The sequence below is a fragment of the Idiotropiscis lumnitzeri genome, chromosome 12 (genome assembly GCF_059441095.1).
Source record: "Idiotropiscis lumnitzeri isolate Australia: NSW breed Sydney's pygmy pipehorse chromosome 12, RoL_Ilum_1.0, whole genome shotgun sequence".
Classification (NCBI taxonomy): Eukaryota; Metazoa; Chordata; class Actinopteri; order Syngnathiformes; family Syngnathidae; genus Idiotropiscis; species Idiotropiscis lumnitzeri.
Genome location: NC_142402.1, coordinates 16,847,084 through 16,866,201, shown reverse-complemented (window position 1 = coordinate 16,866,201; position 19,118 = coordinate 16,847,084). Strand labels below are relative to the sequence as shown.

Here is a 19,118-nt window from a genome sequence, read left to right as displayed (position 1 = left end):
TTAAAGATGAGGGATCATTTTTCCAAATACTGTTATGTCACATTTCTTATCGACCCACTTTTAAATGTAGATTGAAAATGAGCCCTATAATTGCCATTTTTTCATTCGAATCATGCATTCATGGTCATTTTGGGAATATCAAAGGAACAAATGCAAAAGAAGCGTCACTGGTGAACCCTGCAACCATTTTGTTGCAGCACTAACCTCAATATTCTTGAAATGGGAAGAGCACAAAAAGGTTCTTCAGTGGCAGAGAGGAAAAAAAAAATAATCGGTTGGATTCCAATGGCACGAGGCTTCAAAGCCACTGGTGTTGATACTTAATGCATGACACCAAAACTGGCCGGCTTGGCACAAACGCGTCTAAAGAGCCATCTCACATTACGTAATATTTTGGATTTACCGGAACAATCCTTGCCTTTTGATGGTTTCTACCTTTAAATTGTATTTTTGGCAGGCCAGCTGAGTCTGGCCATTCGCGCCGCGACAACGTGAAGCGCCTGAGCCGCCACGCTTGTAATCCGCTGTGGCAAACCGGTTTAGGGCGAGAGGCTAGCTTCACCTGAGAAAGGCGAGAGGCGGATTACACAGCCCAAAAAAATGAGAACTCGGGGAAAAGATGAGGCAAGCCTAACAGTCTTCATGCGAGGTCCCCCCCGCACCCGGCTTTCTGAGAGCGTGCGACCTCTTTAAATTGAGTAGATTGTACAGTTTAACACTCGGCCCCGGCTTCTAATTCAATAGGAATGAGAATGTGATTACGGCGAGGGTAGCAGAGTTCAGGGGGGCGGCGGGAGAGTTCAGAAACATTCCGGCTGATTGGATTGAAGTGGGAACACAATGTGATTTGCCGGGAGAAAGGCCTCTACTTTGTTTGATGAAAGCTTCATCGTGGAATAACGCCGGCCCACACATTTTCCCAATAAAGGCAAACGTGCGCTACAAGTGTGCTCTTAGCGTGATGGAGTCAGCCCGTGAAGAAGGCGACAGCATCTCCGCTCCGACCAAGTTTGCAGTGGCGGATCTTGTTTCGGTTCTGCTGCCTCGTCGGGAATATTCAAAGCAGATGTGAAATTCCAGGCGATGCCTCCCCGGCTGGCTTTGTTCCAGCTGTGCTCAGCGCGTCCTTTGAATCCCGCCGCGCAGACGTGACGGGAGGCCCGCGCAAATATGACGGTCAACTGCAGGCGTCAAAGCACTATGATGGATGGCGGCGAAGCGGCAAATGGCTTCAGGATGCGGGTGGGTATTTACGCGACGTGCGGCTGATGCGACGGCACGTTCGGAGGCCACAAATTGTTTGTTTTTTTTTCTCCCTGAAATCACCAACAAATTTGCTATATGAGCGCACAATTTCACTCGAGTAGGTGTGGATCATATTATCAAAATATTTGTGGCGACATAACTGTGCAGCTATTCTTGTTGCATTCTGGGTCAAGCACAACTTTCAATCAACTTGGGGCCCGACAGGTAAAACAGAAAAAACCACTTCCCGCCTGGACGGGATTGTTTTTTACCTTCGGTCCCTGCCACTGAAAGGCACCACATGGATTCCCAGCGGCCCGCCATCGTTTGTCACCTCCACAACTTTGATTAGGTCTCTGCCATCAGGCGGGCAACGGAGCGGTGGGCGAGGAAAAGCGTGATGGATGACAGCATGTGGGCAAACAGAAAAAAGGAAGAAATGTGATGAAGCTACACACGAGACAGAAAAAAAAAAAAGGGGAAATTATATTGAATTAAAACAGACGGAGTAAAATGGTGTTGAAAATGTGACGGACACAAGCCAAAAAGCCTAATATTGACTTTGAAGTAAAACAAGCGTGAGACAATAATGATGTGCAGTGGCCCGCTTGGAAGCCTTCCAAGGTTTTCTTTTGAAATAAATTATGGACGGAGTTCAACGCTTTTAGCGTTTGCTGGACTTCTGCCCGTACAAGTGTTAATTAGAAAAGGCGACTTTTCAAATGTGACGTTTCGACAACACGTCAACCTCCGACTGCCTGTTAATGATGTGACGAACACGTCCAGTGAGCCAAAGTTAACGGTTCGAATCCTGCCTCCGGCTGTCCACTGTCAAAGTGCCCTTGGGCAAGAAGCGAATCCCTAAATTGCGTCCAGGTTGTAAATAAGAATTGGTTCTCAATTCATTACCTGGTTACACAAATAAATACATGGATGGACAAACCTTTGCAATTTCTTAATCAATCACAAACTGGACTCAAATTTTAGACAATAAGTTCTTTTTCTTGGATTTTCACTTCCTGTAGTTGTTCCAAAAGTGTCCAAACTGCACCTTGATTCAAAATTTGAATTGTTCACTTTCCGTTGAACGCCCCAGTGTCTTTATTTCTCTCATTCTACATGGACGTGTCCAAATACTTTTGTTAACAGTCCCGCTCAGTATCTCAACACTTTAATTTTTCACCCCATCTTGGTGCCCCAAATCTTTTCTTCATTTTCATTTCCTTGTAGGTGACCAGATACTTCTTTTGTCGCCTGTGGGTGTCCCTTTCATCTATCCACGCTATAGCGTGCGTATAAAGCTGCCAAAACGATGAAAAACAAGTGCTCGCGCTTGCAGCCGAACGCCACAAAACATCATCCGGCCGCCTCGCTGCTTTGACAAAAAATAACTGTGATTAGTTTGGGGGTGTAAGCGGGCACCTTGTTGACAAGCAGGAGATGTCGGAAGAGTAATAATAACAGCAATAGCATACCTGCATATCAAAGTGGAGGAACGAGGACCATCGCCAGACACGCTTGCTAATAACATTGGCGGCGGAGCGGAGGAGTGCGTGGGAGCTTCCGTGGCGCTTTTGCTCCCACTCAAGAGTGACAGGCTTGAAAATGACTTTTGCAATATTGCCTCATTTTGGAAGAGTTGTTTTGGTAGTGTGCTCCAAATAAGATGTTGCACCTCGTGAAAAAACTTTGGGGGGGGATGGGGCGGTTGCTGCTGAGGGGTGAATTGGAGGATGAACTGAAAATGGACTTTAACCTTAAATTCAGCTGAACTCAATTTAGTTCATTCATTCATCCTCACGAGTGGTGTTGAGAGTGCTGCAGACTTTCCCAGTTGTCTTTGGACGAGAGGTACACCTAAATAGATCGCCAGCCAATGGCAACAACTAATTTCACCCCATAGTGAACACACCTGAACTTTTCCGCGTTTTGGGAGTAGTGTATATTTTCTTCATTTTGCCATCAAGCAGTGTGTGTCCTCAGAAAAGGTGAAGGGAAGTTGGAGACTCACTCAAGAGACCTGACGGTGGCGGCGGTGGAGGCGTGGTCCAAGCACGAGTCGGCTCGGCCCACCGGCTCGATGCGGCCATTTTCTTGCTCTCTCCCCTCGTCCTCCTGCAAACGAGCAAAAATGGTGGCTGGACAGAAAAACATGCTTTTCCTGTAAACGGGTGTCCCAATACTTTTGTCATAACCACATATTTTCTTCACCTTTCCGTTCCCTGTGTGTTAAAATGTTTCATTCAAGTTAATGCTGGGGAAAAACATGGTTGGTGTCAGGAGAAATAAAGCAAATCCTACTTGGGGGCAAAAAAAACCTAAAAATAAAACTTTGATTATCTATTTTTTTTTTTTTTAAAGGTGGGATTTATTTCTGTCAAAAGAAATCTGATATTGAATCGTTTGGGTCGTCCTACTGGAAAATTGGAATGTATAGCATCAAGTTGAAGCTAACCTGACGGCACCAGGAGAAGCAGACAGGAGGAGGTCTTCAACACCAATAAAAATTCATGGACTTCAATATTACATTGCTTTCTGCTCTGTGCCGCGTATTAATTTTAACTCACACGTGTGGACACGCATGCAGGCGCACTGGCATACACGCACACGCACGCGCACACACAGGTCGGTAAGATAAAGAAGCGGTCATTAAAAGTGGAAGGCTCCACCCGCGAGCGTAGACCTCATCAGTATGAAAATGGGTCTTGTGCTCCGAGCGGCGCACGGTTGCCATGACACTTCGGGGCCGCCCGCAGGAGGCCGTCGCCGTCGTTCCACTTCCAAGTCATCTCTCGCCTGTTCAGACCGCTGCTGATGGCAGTCTACCGCAAGGCGACAAGCACAGCCACGCAGGGAGCGCGATAAAGCAGATCACCGGAAATTTGACGCAATCTGTTCCCGCAGGATGGCCGACTTTTAATTTTTGAAAGATTATGAATGTTAATGGAAATTAATGGTTTCAAATCAAAACTATAAGTCGAGTTTTCAGGGGGGAAAGAAATCAAGAGGACAGACGCAGATTGGTACAAAGCTTCAAATTTGCTTCATGAACCAGTTCTTGTATTTTTGAGTCCTGTAGATGGCACTGTTGGTTTAAAAAATGGCAAGTCAGTGAGCTTTCAACCCAATGTTGAACAGAGAGTGCCATCTGCTGGCGACCAAAAAAACTACAACTGTTTCATAAAGCTGATTTGTGCGTGTGTGAGCGGGCGTGCGTGCGTGTGTGTGAGCGCAGCCGGCCTTCAACGTGTCATTCTAACAACATCCCTGGTGAGTTGAGTACTGCCTCCCCTCGCCAGCCCGCCATGACAGATAACCACGTTGCGCCCTAATAGCCCAGGACACACACACACACACACACACAGTTATTCCAACGAGGTGACTATACTTGACATATGCGTGCATGTGTGTGTGTGTGTGTGTGTGCTCACCTGAATAAAGCAAAAGAAACTCACGGTGAGGTTCTAACGGACTAAGCTAGACACACACACACTCTTTTATATATTTATATGTGTGCGTATATAAATTATATATAATACATTCTTCCGCAGTGGCGGTGAAGGCTCGCAGTTGCCATGGCGACCCACCCTACCTGTTCAACATCTTTCAACGCTAATTGTACAAGAGCACAAGACTTGTGCTGCTCCCTTTGGCTGACCTTGACGTGTTTGATCAAACGAATGCACAGTTGGAATCGAGCGTGACGTACTTTGTGATTTTATGAAGGAGTGTGCGATTTTTTGCACGATAAGACATTTTCAACCAACAAACAGCAAAGACCGCAGGATTCTATTTCAATGGCATCAATCAATCATAGATTGGGGAGATCATTTTTTGATTTATTAATGTATTTTTAAAAGTGATTTTCTGATTTTCTTTTCATTTTCTGAGATTTGCTTTATTGCCATAGGTTCAACAGAAAGCTAGCTGGCTAGAAACAGTCAGTTTCAGGCGGCCCCTGAAGGCGACATCTGACTTTGCAAGATAAACGCGTCAATAAAGAAAAAAAGGCAATTCAGATTGTCATGAAGGCAACACACATACGAGAGCAAGGGCTTTTTTTCCTATTAACTCCCATACTTATTTGGATATAATGTGAAAATAATGGGAAAAAACTTCCTTGTGTGAATTTCACATCTTCTAATGAGCCATTAAATGGGACAGGTTGAAGAGTATTGCCGCACACGCTCAGGCTGTCACTCGTTTACTCATATAGTGCAAGCGACCTCTGCCCAAATAAAAAAATGGGTGGCTTGGAAGCAAATATTCAAATTAAAATTGAACAAAAAGTTGGGTCAAAAGTGTGTCAACTCCACCATTAACTTGCACTGTGCCACACGTCCACCAATCAACGGCAAACGTACCTGTTCCTGCCTCTCCAGCCATCGGTCCACCATGGGGTGATTGGCGCTGAGGGACGACCGTGCCGTCTCCCTCTGAAAGTCTCTCTGATTGGCCCACGTTCCAGCATCCCTTGGCAGGCTGCGGTACGTGTCCAAGTTTTTACCCTGCAGCAAAGGGGGTGGAAAAAATTCAAATAATTTCGCCCTCATGTGGACGTCCATGAGGACGTACTGCGCTCACCTTTCTCTCAAGGCTATTGGTTCCCGAGGCGTGGCGGGTTTTTAGGAAGCCGGCGGTGGTGGACCATCGGGTCGGGTTCTTTCGCGACGGCGGTTCTTCCGCTTGTGCCCGCGAATCGCTGCCTCCGCCTAACGGCCCGTTGAGACATAAGGCGGGGTCGCTGCTGCGCCGGACGTGCAGGGGCATGTCTAACAGGAAAAAGAAAAGTTGCACAAATCAGATGACAAATACAGGTGCTAAGCTGATGTCACATGATCTACAGCATTATACAGTGCTTGATATACTGCTTGTGACAAAAAAATAAATAATAATGCAAACAAATGATTTATGTTGTTCCGCAGGAACAGTGCCGTTTGCTCCTACGTGTCGAAATGAAACAAGATGAAAAACAGACAGCATTCAACCCTTAGTGAGCGATGCCGATTATGTAAGGGACGGTGCATGATATGCTGCAATAACTCAAAACATAACAAAAGGACGTGATCATAATTCCTTATCATAAATCTGTGAACAGAGTGAAACAAATGGCGGAAGCGTGTGCGTGACGCCAACATCCGATAAGCTAACTCTGCGACTGCGACTCAAGTGCCTGATCAAGTCAATTAATCAGCGGCACGCCACCGCGGGGGATGGCGGCAGGCTGGACTCGGCTCAACAGTGTGGGAGCAACAACGTTGCCTTCCATTAAAACTAATCACGCTGCTTAAAAGTTGCTCCGTGTGGGAGGACCAGATCCAAACAACATGCCTGCCAATAAACAACAGCGCTACTCACACCATACTTGACCCTCAATTCATTGTTTTTTTTTTTCCTCTTCTTCCCGCCCTGCGGTTTTGACGACACTCAAAAAATGTGAGGGTCCATTCTGGCGGACCACACATGGAAAGTGCGTCTTTATTTTGAGCACATAAACCAGCGTTATAAACACGAGGAGAGGCAACAGACTAAAGATTGTCAAGCGCAAGAAGGCGGGGGGCACTTGGGAGCGTGGGACCAGACCAGGAAACCACTGCGTTGGGTGGCCAAATTCCGGCACGGCCCAGCGGCTTTGCTTTGACTTGCGAGGACAAAACAAACAAATCGTGGCAAGGAACTTAAATCTTGTCACAACAAGATTAACGACACTCCCCATTGACATTTCCTGTCATTGTCAAATCCCAAATATACTTGCGCATTAAAAACACAGACACAAACTAATTTTAAATCGCAAGCTTAATGCAAACACAAAACTGAAAGGCCATACTGAGCCTGTGTGTGTTACAGCGCTTCAAAGAACCGATAGTAGAGCACAAACGGTGTGCAACACATGTAGACAGACAATATAACAATACTCTCCTATATGTTTTATTTGCTGCGAAAAGCGACTATTACTGCATCTTACAGAGTTTAAGTACTGGGTATGAATCGTTGTTATACTGCCCCCAGTGGCCAAGATGCACAATCCTAATGTGCAAACTGTCGAGTCCCTTGGTGTGAATGTGAGTGTGAATGCTTGTTTGTCTATGTGTGCCTTTCAAATTTGTATTTTTTTGTTGGTTTTTCAGTGACGTAAGGAAGAAAGTGATCAACCCAAATGGAGGCTTACTAGCACGCAGGGCCGACGGCGTGACTTCGATCTCGCTGGCCGCCTGGTAGGGTTGGAAGGCCGAGGCGCCGCCGCCGCCCGTGACGAGGTCCATGGTGGCAAATAGGTCTGGGCTCTGGGTGCCCGTGGAACTGGCGCTGGTGCCATCGCCGCCGTGGTGGGGCTCCTGTTCATCGTAGATGGCGATCAACTGTGGTGGGAGACACAAAAAGGACAGCGATATTGGGGATGGTGGACTTTCAATACAGTGCGAGAAAGAAAATGCAATTGAAAAGACCAAAATCTACAAGGACAGCTCATGTTTATGATATTTTTTACACTTGCCTGATATTTGACAGTGCTATAATGCTACTTTAAATGGGACTTGTCATGTAAAATTGACTTGAATACAAATAGTTGTATGTCTCGAGTGCCTGCAGACACACTAAAAGAGAAATTAAACAACCAAGTGATTGTTTAGTTAGTACGGTTCAGAAGTCACTAACGTTTAACGTTAGCTTCGTAATGAAGCACTGCCTCTGTCAGGAAAATACAATCCATATTTTTTTTATTTTCTTGGCTTTGAAGTTGCCGGAAGTCATGTCGCAACCGCCTAAACGACAGCATATGGCAACGAAAGGCCCTGCAGTAGAAGGGTCTGTGGGAATCTGTTTACTTAAAATGCAAAGAAAAACGTAATTCCCACCAAAACATCACATCCATACTGGTAAATAACACGCGTCCGCGCACTCACGCACACGCACAAATGACCGCAGTATTTGTTGATGTTTCCAGCGCATTAAAGGTTCACTTCACATTAGTGCTTTAATAGCATGCTGGACAAGCTCCTGTTAAAACAACGTGCACACATAAATAGGTTTGCACGCACACATACACTTGCGTACACACACACACACACAGGCGCACGTTTGTACACACACATCAGGACCCATTCGGCCCATTAGGGTTTTAAATCGGCACACACTTCACATTAGAGCTGGAGTCAGCTGAAAGTGGATGTAATGAGGCTAATAAAACGTGCAAGGTGTGTATACGTGTGCACGCGTAGTATACAAACTGTGGGCGTGACCTGACACGAACCCCAAACTTTTACCACATTAAGCAGCAGAGTAAAGGCCAACTCACGTGCACGCACACGCGCTTACATGCATGTGTTTGCTATTAGTGACTAATCAGTGAAGTTTGCCTGACATGACGGCCGTGTCACAATTAGCCGGCAGAGTGCTTTGTGACCTCCCTTAAAAAAAACAGGCAACGTTTTGCGCCTTCCCCTCCCAAATCACGCACGTCGCTTTGTACTAATGTTACTGACGTGAACACAGAAATGTGTTGCCTTGAGGTGAAGAGCGAGAACAGTTCATAGAGGAAAGCCAGGCAGGACTGGAGTGTGAAAATTCTTTTAGGACAATCATGCCATGTGCCATATTTTGCTGCTTTTGGCATTTCAGCGCCAATCTAATTCGAGCTTTTCAGGCTTTTTTCTCCTCTTAGTCATCGTTACATGTGAAAGGTAAAAAATACAAAACTGGTCCAAGTCAAAGTGTCATGCCTCCCAATTTGACAGGGTCTGAGTATAAGAAAGAAAAATGCAGTTTTGGCTCTGATCTGCCGCTTTTGTGGTCTCGCTATGTGCGAAAAAGGCGAATATAAAACAATATGAGAATCACTTTGACAAGCACAGCTGCATAATCTAAACGCCTTGTCCCAACATGGCTGAGGAGTAGACTTTCAAACTTTCCCCTCCTTACAAAACACTTTTTCCCGACAGGACCGACTGCTGATTCCAGAAACCGCGACGCACTCACTCGGGTTCATCGTTTGTGCAAGTTGTTGCTAAATGTTCTTTGTCAACTTGTTGTGTAACTCCACTCGAGGACGAGATCCTGCGTCAGGAAAGCAGACGTCCTGTTTTCAGTCCTCTTCAGAAAGTCGGCTTGGATTGCGGACAATGGAGCAAAGGGACTGTCAATCATCCAATAACAAGTCATCTAGAGTTGCAGTAATAATAAAAGCGGAGCCTCAACGGTCCAATACCTCGAGAAAAGAAGGAAAAGTCATCAAGTCAGAAACCGAACGAAAATTTGATAGTCACTTGGCATTGGCGGATGTACTTCCACGTCCATGTTTTGGGTGGGCTTTTTTAATGTTGGGGGGGGGTTGGTGCATGCAGAGCGTATCATAATGGAGAAACCGTTAATGGTGACATAATGATAAGAAACACAGAAGCTTGGCACTAGCTGTAGCTGATCCATTTTGCATTTGTCCACATTCTGGCAGGTTTGTTTGACTTTTTAGCCAAGTGTCGCCTTTCATAGGTTATGTCTGTTATGCTCCGCTAAAGAGAAAATTGGTAATTATGGTAATGAATATTAAAAAAATATATATATATGTATATATAGTTTTGTTTTGTTTAGCTTTTTTTAGCGGGGACAGTGCATTAGTGATGCTAAGCCAAAGAGGAAAACGCTAATTATGAGAAAACAACTCGGGGAAAACATGGCTCAGAAACAGTTGATCTGTTTTAACAATCACCTCCGTGCTCACGTTTTTTTTTTTTTTCAAATGAAGAAAATGAAAATGTTGGAAAAAAAAAACAATCAAAGATGAACAGTCGTCCATGTTTGTGCTCTCGTTAGCTTTTCCGCGCAATGATGCTAAGCTAGAGCGAATGCTAATGACGACGACAGAACTAAAAGTAGTACTCAAAGTGAGGTGTGCTACACGAAATTTACTATTACACCATTTTATAGCAATGACAAATGCTATGATACATGTCGTTAAATTTACACTCTTCCAAAAGGGATGGCATACTTATCGAAAGTCACTCAACAACCATCCAAAGTTGACTGCTTTGAGAGGAAAAGTGAGACTGGTGCCGACAGGGCAGCGTTCCCCTGTAATGACCGGGAATGTGGGCGGCAAGGCTAGCGATGGCGTCGCTAACGAGTGCCATGCATCATGCGCCGCCATCGCTAATCGCGCTGCCTGGCTATATTTAGCGCCTGTGCTTCAATTACCTGTTTTTTTTTTTTTTTGCGTAGGGCTAATCAACACATCGCAGGCAGCGACGCTGCCGTTTAAAAAAAAACAAAAAAAAAACGCAGATGGTGGCGAGAGCGTTGATGTATTAGTTTAATTAAGTCGCCCGATCCGCACGCCAACGCTTAATAGCATTTGGAGGGAAACTCGCTCACAGACAAGATTAATACGATGACTTGTACTTGCCTCAATACGGCAACTATATCCACAGTTAATAAAGAACAAAACAACACAAGACGATTTAAGTAAACTAGTTGCGGGATTCATCAATATACGCACTTTAGAAAAGCTTTTAAGGTCTCTAATTTAAACATGAAGAAGAAAACGTAAAACTGATCATTAAAGAGCTAAAAATGTCATTGCAATCACGAATTACAGCATCTGCGGGCTTAGAAACCAAATGTTGGCCTTCTAAGAGTGTTTTTTTCATTGAAGATGTCACCTGGGTTTACTATCGCAATATTTGAAGAGCCCTTGCAATAAAAACCTTTGATGAAAAAAAAAAAAGAAAAAGAGTTGCAAACCCTGGCAACGCAATAGTCAAGTGTCCATTTGTTCATTTGACAACGTTTGATTTAAGAACAGATTGGGCCGTTCCAAGGATCCAAGACCTGGAGATGCGATCCAGGAAGTGCTTTTGTGATCAGGTGCCTGACTTGATTTTTGTTTTGTTAGGTGTGCTCTGACAAGTGCGGATACGTTTTCAAATCCTGGCAATCAAAAAAAGTAAATCAGATTAAATTTTACGTTAAATCAATAGTTGTTGTACCATGAAGGCAATCCCTGAAAATGAGCCTAAAAAAAGAATCAGAATCAGAATCAGAATCCAGTTTTGTTTTCATGGGTTAGGAATTTGAGACTTTTTTTGTCTGTCAACTCATTATCGACATGTCTACCATTAGTGGCTAAATTTTCTGAGCAATCGTAAAAATCTCTAAGACAACTTTGTCATTAAACGACGCTTTGAAATGTAGAAGCAAAATGACAGTCCTCTTGCTTGTTTTACGACATGTGACCCGGAGACCTTTTTAGGACTTGCTTACCAATATTCATATTTCGAAGGAAAATTGTCTTCACGGGCTGAATTTTGAGCCTTCAACTTTAGTTGCCTTGTTGTGGCCATGCACAATTTGGTTGCAATTGTACACAATTTCCAGTACAAGCCGGTCCACGAAGAACCCTTGGAAATAACCAAAATGAAATCGAAAATGGCCACGTCAGACTAAAATGGCAGATTCCCTTTGCATCTCTCAGGGTTTTTCAAGTGTTTTATTTTCTCGTGGCACTGTAGCGACTGTGACGTCAGCCCTCAAACACCAGCCACGTGTTTTCCTGGCGAGAGATCATTCGTCTTCTTTTTTTTTTTGGCCACATTTTACATAGCAGACATCGCTGATTTCACGAGGGAGTCGTTTCCTTCAAAATGCTGCGATAACTCACCACGCGCTCTGCCGTTGAAGATAACGGATGATATTGCGAGCCGCGGTGATTTCAGAGGGAGAATTCCTCACGATGGAGGATATTTGCGATTAGCCCAGGTTCCGCAGAGTTGGGGCGAAGGGACGCCGGATTAGTGATTCGTTACGGGAGTGAGGTGGTATCGCTGGCTCGTCCCTCGAGTGTCCAAACATGAACTCTAACCTTCGAAGAAGCTTAGAGCACATCATCAGCTTACAAGTTGTCACTCAAACCTCATTAAAAGAAAGGCCAACTATCACATGAACATCACCTCTGGGACATAAGAACACAAATCAGCGTTTCGACAACCTCCAAATGCTACACTGCAGCAAAGTCACTTTTCCTCACCCATCTGTGCTTGACATGCTTACGTCATTTCATGTCCTAAGGCAGGGGTGTCTTATCAGGCCCGAAAGCGGGTTTAATCCAGCCCGCGAGAAGATTTGGTAAAGTATATATATATATAAAAAAAAATAATAAGTGTGTTAAATATGACGGATTCAACGACTGGAAACATCAGGACATCTCGCAAATAGCGATAATCTGCGTAATATTGAGGCCAGTTGTTTTATGTTATAGATCCTGATTTTACAGGTCCGACCCAGTAAGTAATAGATTTTCCTCCGTGTGACCCCTGAGCTACAATGGCACCCCCGACTTTTCAAAAACTGCAACCAACTGCTGAGAGGGGGAAGAAGTTCTGCGAAGGAGACTGCTAATGACTTGTAAACATGTACAACATTCTCTCACGCCAGTCTTTGGGGCTCTGCTCGTCTCTCCAGGAGGCTCAAGTTCCATGTAGCCGTCATCACCCCCCCCCCCCCCCCAGTTGCAGATTCCTCATCCGGTCTTGGCAGGGGGAAAGCGACTACTTGACGGTCAGGCTTGAAACTCGCAGTCCCTTCTGGAGCTGATCCTGAAGAACATGCGGCACGTGGTCTTAAGAACAACGGTGGAACGTTCGGTCTCGGTCTGGATCAAATTCAGGCATGCTGCGGTTCATTGGCAAACTGAAAATATGTTTTTGGACATGTTGTGGAGGACAAGATAGAAACAAGCGCGGGAACACAAAGAAAGATGTATCGCTGGCTTGTACATCTGGAAACGGCGCTGGTGTGAATGATTCCACTTGATACCGAGACTTTAAACATACAAGTAAAAGTACACCAGCACGTAAAAATAAATAACACCAACAACAAGACTGTTTTAAGTGTGACTCGGTTTTTGGCAGGGTCTCAGCGCCGTCGCTATCATATTCTAAACTCTTCAAGAGTCCATATAAACACTTCCATCACAGAGAAGCACATTAAAGGTTACAAAGACTATGAAAGCATTGCATCAGTTCCATCACGCCACTTAAAAAAAAAAGGCTTTCTGACACACACTGCAGACACATTTTCTCTTGATCGGTCGTGATAAGCCGCACCAGAGCAAAAGTTCAGCACGTTGCCAGTTGCGCAGAGTCGAAGGAAACTACACAACACGACAGAGAAGACGGCTAAAAGTCTCCAGAGAGCGGGGGGGGTGGGGGGGCGTGAAAGGACAACAAGTGGCCTGTCACTTTTACGGGCAATTAATCTTGTGAGCAAAGAGGAACCTGAGAGGACCAAATCCGTCTGCGAGCATTTCTTTTTATGGGGCAATTAGAGTGACAACGACGAAAGTGGAGGAGGAGAAAGGAAGACCTAGTTGGGAAGCGGGCAATGTGAGCTCGTTTCGAACCCGATTCCGAGTTGAATTATGGCTGACCAAGTCTGGCCAGTTGCTCCAAGTCATGCAGTGCTCAGGATGACGCAGGGAATCACGGACAGGCGTGTCATGCCATTTGCTGGAGTAGGGCTGAACGATTTATCGTTATGGGACTGAAATCGCAATCTTAGAAAATGCGATTTCGAAATCGTCAAAGCTGCCGTTAGTGCCCCATATTCACAAAGCAGGTCACACAGTACTGATTTAAAAAAATAAATAAATAAAACATTTGCTTGAATGCAGGGTGCCAAGCTATCTTGCGCCACAGCAGTATGGACTTTATTTTTACGATATGCAAGATATGCGAGGACGTTAAGGTGCAATCTCACCAAGGGGCGCAAGGCTTGAAAACGGGGTGTGTTTGCAAACAATATCTTCAACAACCGCTCAGTGAGATGCCACCTTTAAGGACCAAGAAGTGCCACAAATAATAGAAATGAAAAATGTTTCTAAATGCCCAGAATAAAGGCTTTCTCCATAACTAAAGGATTGCCCGCCTCACACTGTCTCTTTAGTGTTCATACATTATTAGAGCAAAAGCTTTGAAGGTAATATCTGTGAGAAAAGTAGCAATGCAATCTTTTCCCAAAATGGTTCAGCCCGACTGGCAACTGTCGACTTGTGACAGCCCTTTAGGGCTTTGTCAGGAGCATTCCCTCGGATGTGTGACTTTGTGTGTGTGTGAGAAAGTATTGAACCCTGCTCACACAATAACATCGGGCTAAACATTTTCCTTGGCAACAGCCGCTGGCTTGCTGAAAAATAAATAAATAAATAAATGGGACCCTATGGGGAGGAAAGTTTTGGAGACTCATCTTCAGAGATCTGCCTGAAGGCATGCTTATAAAAACAGGCCTATAGGGAACGGCCAGGCGGATTGTTTGGGTTTGCGCGGCTGAGGCACAATCGGAGGATGGAAAAAGGACGAGAGAGCAGCGGTCGAGTTTATTCGGCACAATGCTGATTATATGCGGTCAATGAGTTTGTTGCGAGAGCAGCTTCTTCCTGTTTAATTGCTCGACTAGCGGTCTGAGGGAGGTCCGAGGCACCTCGTCTCACTTTGTTAGTTGCGCAATCACAAGTCCCCGAAGTCCTAACCGCCACTGAGCCACAGGCTTAAGTGATGACCGAGGTCATATGCCTGGACTTGGGTCTAGTTCTGTGATCCTACCGTGACCCCTTGTGGTGAACTCAAAGTCCAGAAAGGTCGGCGGCCCGCTCTAAAGGCAGACACTCAATGAACAAATGAAGCCTTTAAACTCTTCCAGTCATTAAGTCTCAAAAGCATCCAACACTCAGTGAGTGCTTGTTTGGGGAGTGAGTGTCGCTAGAGACATTCCAGCAGCTTGCAGTCAGGCTTCATGTGATCACACTGCCACCTTTTGGTGAAAGTGTGCAATAACGGAGTTTTGGGAATATGTGGGATTTGGACACTGGGCAGCAAATAATTATTTTCAGAAGCAATTAATCTGCGGATGTGATTTTTTTTCAATTAATTGATGAACTGGATAAAAATATATACATCTTTAATTTAAAACCGGGATGATTTCAAATTGGTAGCGCACAAAACGCACTAACATAATTGAATCAGTTACAGGTTTCGTCTGTAGCATGTCAGAAAACATCAAAGAAATAGCGACTTATTTTGATCAAACACAAAAAGGAAAGCAGTCTTCTTGCATGGAAGATTACAGAAATCAGAGATTTTACAGTTGAGAGGCTAAAATCGGTGGCAAAATGGCTGATTGTTTTGCACATCCGCCCAACAGCAGGTCATGGATTCGAATCTGCCCCCGGCCGGTAAACGTGTGCCTTGTGATTGGCTGAGAACCAGTTCAGGTTGTACCCCGCCGACTGCCCAAAGACAGCTGGGATAGGCTCCAGCACGCCAGCGTCCCTCATGAGGAGAAGCCGATCAGATAATGGATGGAGGAGGCTAAAAATCAGACGACTTGGGTAATTAAAAGCCAAACAAGAGGTCTGAACTCTTACTCAATTAACAAAATAGTCGCTAATGAATTTGATAAGCGATTAATTATCGATTAACCGGTTCATTGTTGTCCCTCTAAACTCAGTATTATGTAACACAATGTACAATAAGAAGAAATCAAATCCAAACCAAAAGATCATCTGGGGCAATATGTGACAAATGACTCTTAGTCATTTAATATTTTTACATGCATTGTCACCTTTGACCACAAGAGGGCAGACTTTGACAACAAAAAGTTCCGCTTGTTTGGACAGCAACAAGCATCAAAGGACCCACCTGGTTGGAAGTGAAATAAACAGTTATCAGAGCACAGGACACTGGGCCTTCGATGAAATCTTTTCCATTAGACCTTTACAAATTGTTGCCATGACAAACAACAAGAGATGCGAGCGGGACAATTGCAAGCAGAGACATGAAAGGCAGAGATTTGATAGGTGAATTTCAGACAGCCCCACGTCCACTTTCCAACTATCTGAGCACAAAAGTTATTGTTTTTATTTTGGACTTAGATGTCACCGTACTGCCAGAAGTAAAAAACAACAGCAATAAAACAAACAAAAAAAAGAGACCAAGGCCATTATTTTCGGAAGGCGAAGAGATGCTTAAATTGGATTATTTCTCGGCTCCCCAACATTTGAGCATTTGGCCCTTTTAGAGGGAGTTAAAATCTACCATAGTGTCTCCCTTGTGTCCATGTACGGTGGCGTCGGGCTTAGTGCCGTGTTGTGGGTCCTCGGGATCACGGAGGCCGGACCTCATGAACGAAAAGATGAAGAAGGACGCCAAAGTGACCACAGAAGGAAATGTGCTCGTTTAAACGATGTTGAACATGACCGGAGCGAGAAGCGCAAGAGCATACTTTATTTTATACACTGTACCACAAATAAAATAAGAATGTCTCCTGCCTTATACTGCATTAAATTGCGTTCTGAAATCCTAAACAGCCATCACACTTTTTTTTTTTAATGGGCAAAAGTTCATTATAAAATAAATGAAGACAAAGTTCCATTTATTTTCTTTTTCTGATCAGAAAAACGATTTGACCGTGACATATGTTTTCCATCATTTGCTTTACCAACGCATCTTAAATTTGGTTGCAATCGGACAAAATCTCTTGGACATGTTGGACCTGGTAAATGGCCAAATGACTTGAAAAAAGTTACTTTTTTCTTTATTGAATCTCAGTATGACTTTTGCTACTTTGTTTTAAATTGTCCCGAAGCTCATGGTGGCGCCACTGATCCAGATTCAATTCATTCCAAGTGACGAAAACCCAAATTTTGCACATCGTTTCTTTTGTGCTCTGGAGTGCTGAGTTGCAATAAAAACCACAGAAAATTATACACTGCTGGCCAAACATGTCCCTCCAAAAAGTATTTGGTGTGGAAAGTCAGAGCAAACAAAACAAAAAGCACATAGCATTTAGCATGATATCTCCCACACAATCAATCAATCACAACAGATATGTCATGAGCGGTCGGTCAAACTGCGGCTGAATTTGGCAACGTGTCGTCATCTTGTTCTGGTTAGGGGGGCTGGCGAGGAGGAAGAAGGGGGAAGGAAGGAAGGAGGAGGAAGGCGAGCGTGGAAGGAATGAGGTCATCCGCGATGCTCGCCCGCGAGGATCTGAGGACCGAGTGCGGCGGGTGTGGTTTGCATAGCGATAAGGAGGGCGAGGAGCTCACAACTAATTCCGGGGCATGTTTCAGCAACTCACTTTCCCACCTCGCCCGCTTGCCATTTATTAATTGTCAGTCTGCCCGTACATGTCCCAGGCAGAGGTACATAAACACAAGCGCAGGCACAGATCCAGAACAATAACTGAGAGATACGCTATATGGATGCTCAGACTTCCACTAAAATGTTTTAAATGGTAATATTAATAGTTGCTGTGAGCATCCCTCCATAAATCCAGATTCGCTGCGGTTTACAATATGCGGCTTGCGTAACCTTTCAAGGACGGTTCGATTTCAAAGTGGTACGATTCGATTCGGTTCGACTGAGTGAGAATACGATTCGAGATATTGAGGAGATGAATGAAATGACTTTTTTGTTGTCATTTTACATAGATTAAAATGCATTTATCAGCGCTTTTTCATTTTACGATAGATCGCTCCAATAAAAGACGAATCAATTCGATACGCATCTCGATATTTTTCAAAATGGAACAATTCGATTTACTCGCAACTTTTCAATCAAAAATCAATTTTCCGGTACAAACCGTTTTTGTTACACTTTTAAATAATAGATTATTGCTTAAATAAACCCCCCAACTATAATCCCACAATGTTTACATAAAGTTTCAAATGCATCTGGCAAAATCACTCTTTCAGTTCCGCAGTTTTTGAGGAGAAATATTAACGTTTACAACTTTCATCGTTGCTATCTGACGATGTCCCGATCACATTTTGCACCCGAGTCTTGTTTTCTTTCAACAAAAGGATGTCGCCATGATTCCCAAATCTTTTTTGTAATTACTGAGCGTCACGTCACATAGTGCTGGAATTCAAAATTCGATAGTGGATATACAGAACATGATTTTAAAGCCAGAAATATTTTTTTTTAAGCAAATAGTTTTATGTTGTCTTGAAACATTTGCGAATGCCAATTGTTACATCTGCGAGTGTATCCTGTATGTCAGGCAGAAAAGGATCCATCGGATTGCTTCCTCGACAATCACATTTGCTCACACACACACGCGCACACAGAAGACAGGCGGGAGGAGACGTCATGAGCAACGCCTCAGGGTTGTTTTAACCTCGTGGCCTTCCTGTCTGTCTGCTCGTCTCCCATGCTCGGAGAACGTGATGCCACGCACTATATTCAGCTTACACAAACATAGCACGCGTCGAAGTAAATACGAGTACATACGATACACACACAAAGAACAGGCAGCATCTATCACATTCATCCAAAATAAACAACGAAGGAGCAAACGGTGATTTTTTTTTCATTGCATGCATGTTACGGCAAACACGGCAAGTAAACTGAAATGCAGAGAAAAATCCAGGATTCACTAAGTACTGTGGATGATTGTGTATCGATCATGTGAGAATTAACACTGATTATCGTTGTCCACTTTTTTCCGTTTTTAAAAAGTTTAGCTTTCACCCCAGAAAATGTTAACATGTCTCTTTTTTTTTGGGGGGGGGGGGGGTTGGTTTTTATAAGATTTAAGTCAAAATTAAACACACAAAAAAGACTTCCTTATGACAATGAGGTTAAAAAAACATTTTTAGTACTGCTGTTTCAGTTTGCGCCAGATTTAATTGTTTTTTTGCCTTTCGCCGTTGCCGTGGAAATGATACAACTGCAGCAAAATAATTACGCCTTATTGTGAAATTTGTACAATGACGACAAGCTACACGCGTGCCAAACATTCAAATGCTGACAGGGGTCACACATGGATGATGACCCCTGCGATGGCGGACGCAGCTGTGCGATACACGCCTCCAAACACACGTCTTT

The 19,118-nt window shown here is 44.2% G+C and overlaps 1 protein-coding gene across 5 annotated transcripts in view; it reads right to left on the bottom strand.

The window, feature by feature from the left end:
* The window catches only part of pard3ab (par-3 family cell polarity regulator alpha, b), an 81,645-nt gene that overhangs the window by 40,583 nt on the left and 21,944 nt on the right, over window positions 1-19,118 (bottom strand). For all 5 annotated transcript variants that reach the window (XM_088311678.1, XM_088311675.1, XM_088311680.1 and 2 more), the window contains 5 exons: window positions 7,415-7,604; window positions 5,830-6,017; window positions 5,610-5,753; window positions 3,257-3,360; window positions 1,518-1,601 (listed from right to left, as the gene is read on the bottom strand). In XM_088311678.1, coding sequence (XP_088167804.1) covers window positions 1,518-1,601; window positions 3,257-3,360; window positions 5,610-5,753; window positions 5,830-6,017; window positions 7,415-7,604 — 710 coding nt within the window. The remainder of the gene's footprint in view (window positions 1-1,517; window positions 1,602-3,256; window positions 3,361-5,609; window positions 5,754-5,829; window positions 6,018-7,414; window positions 7,605-19,118) is intronic.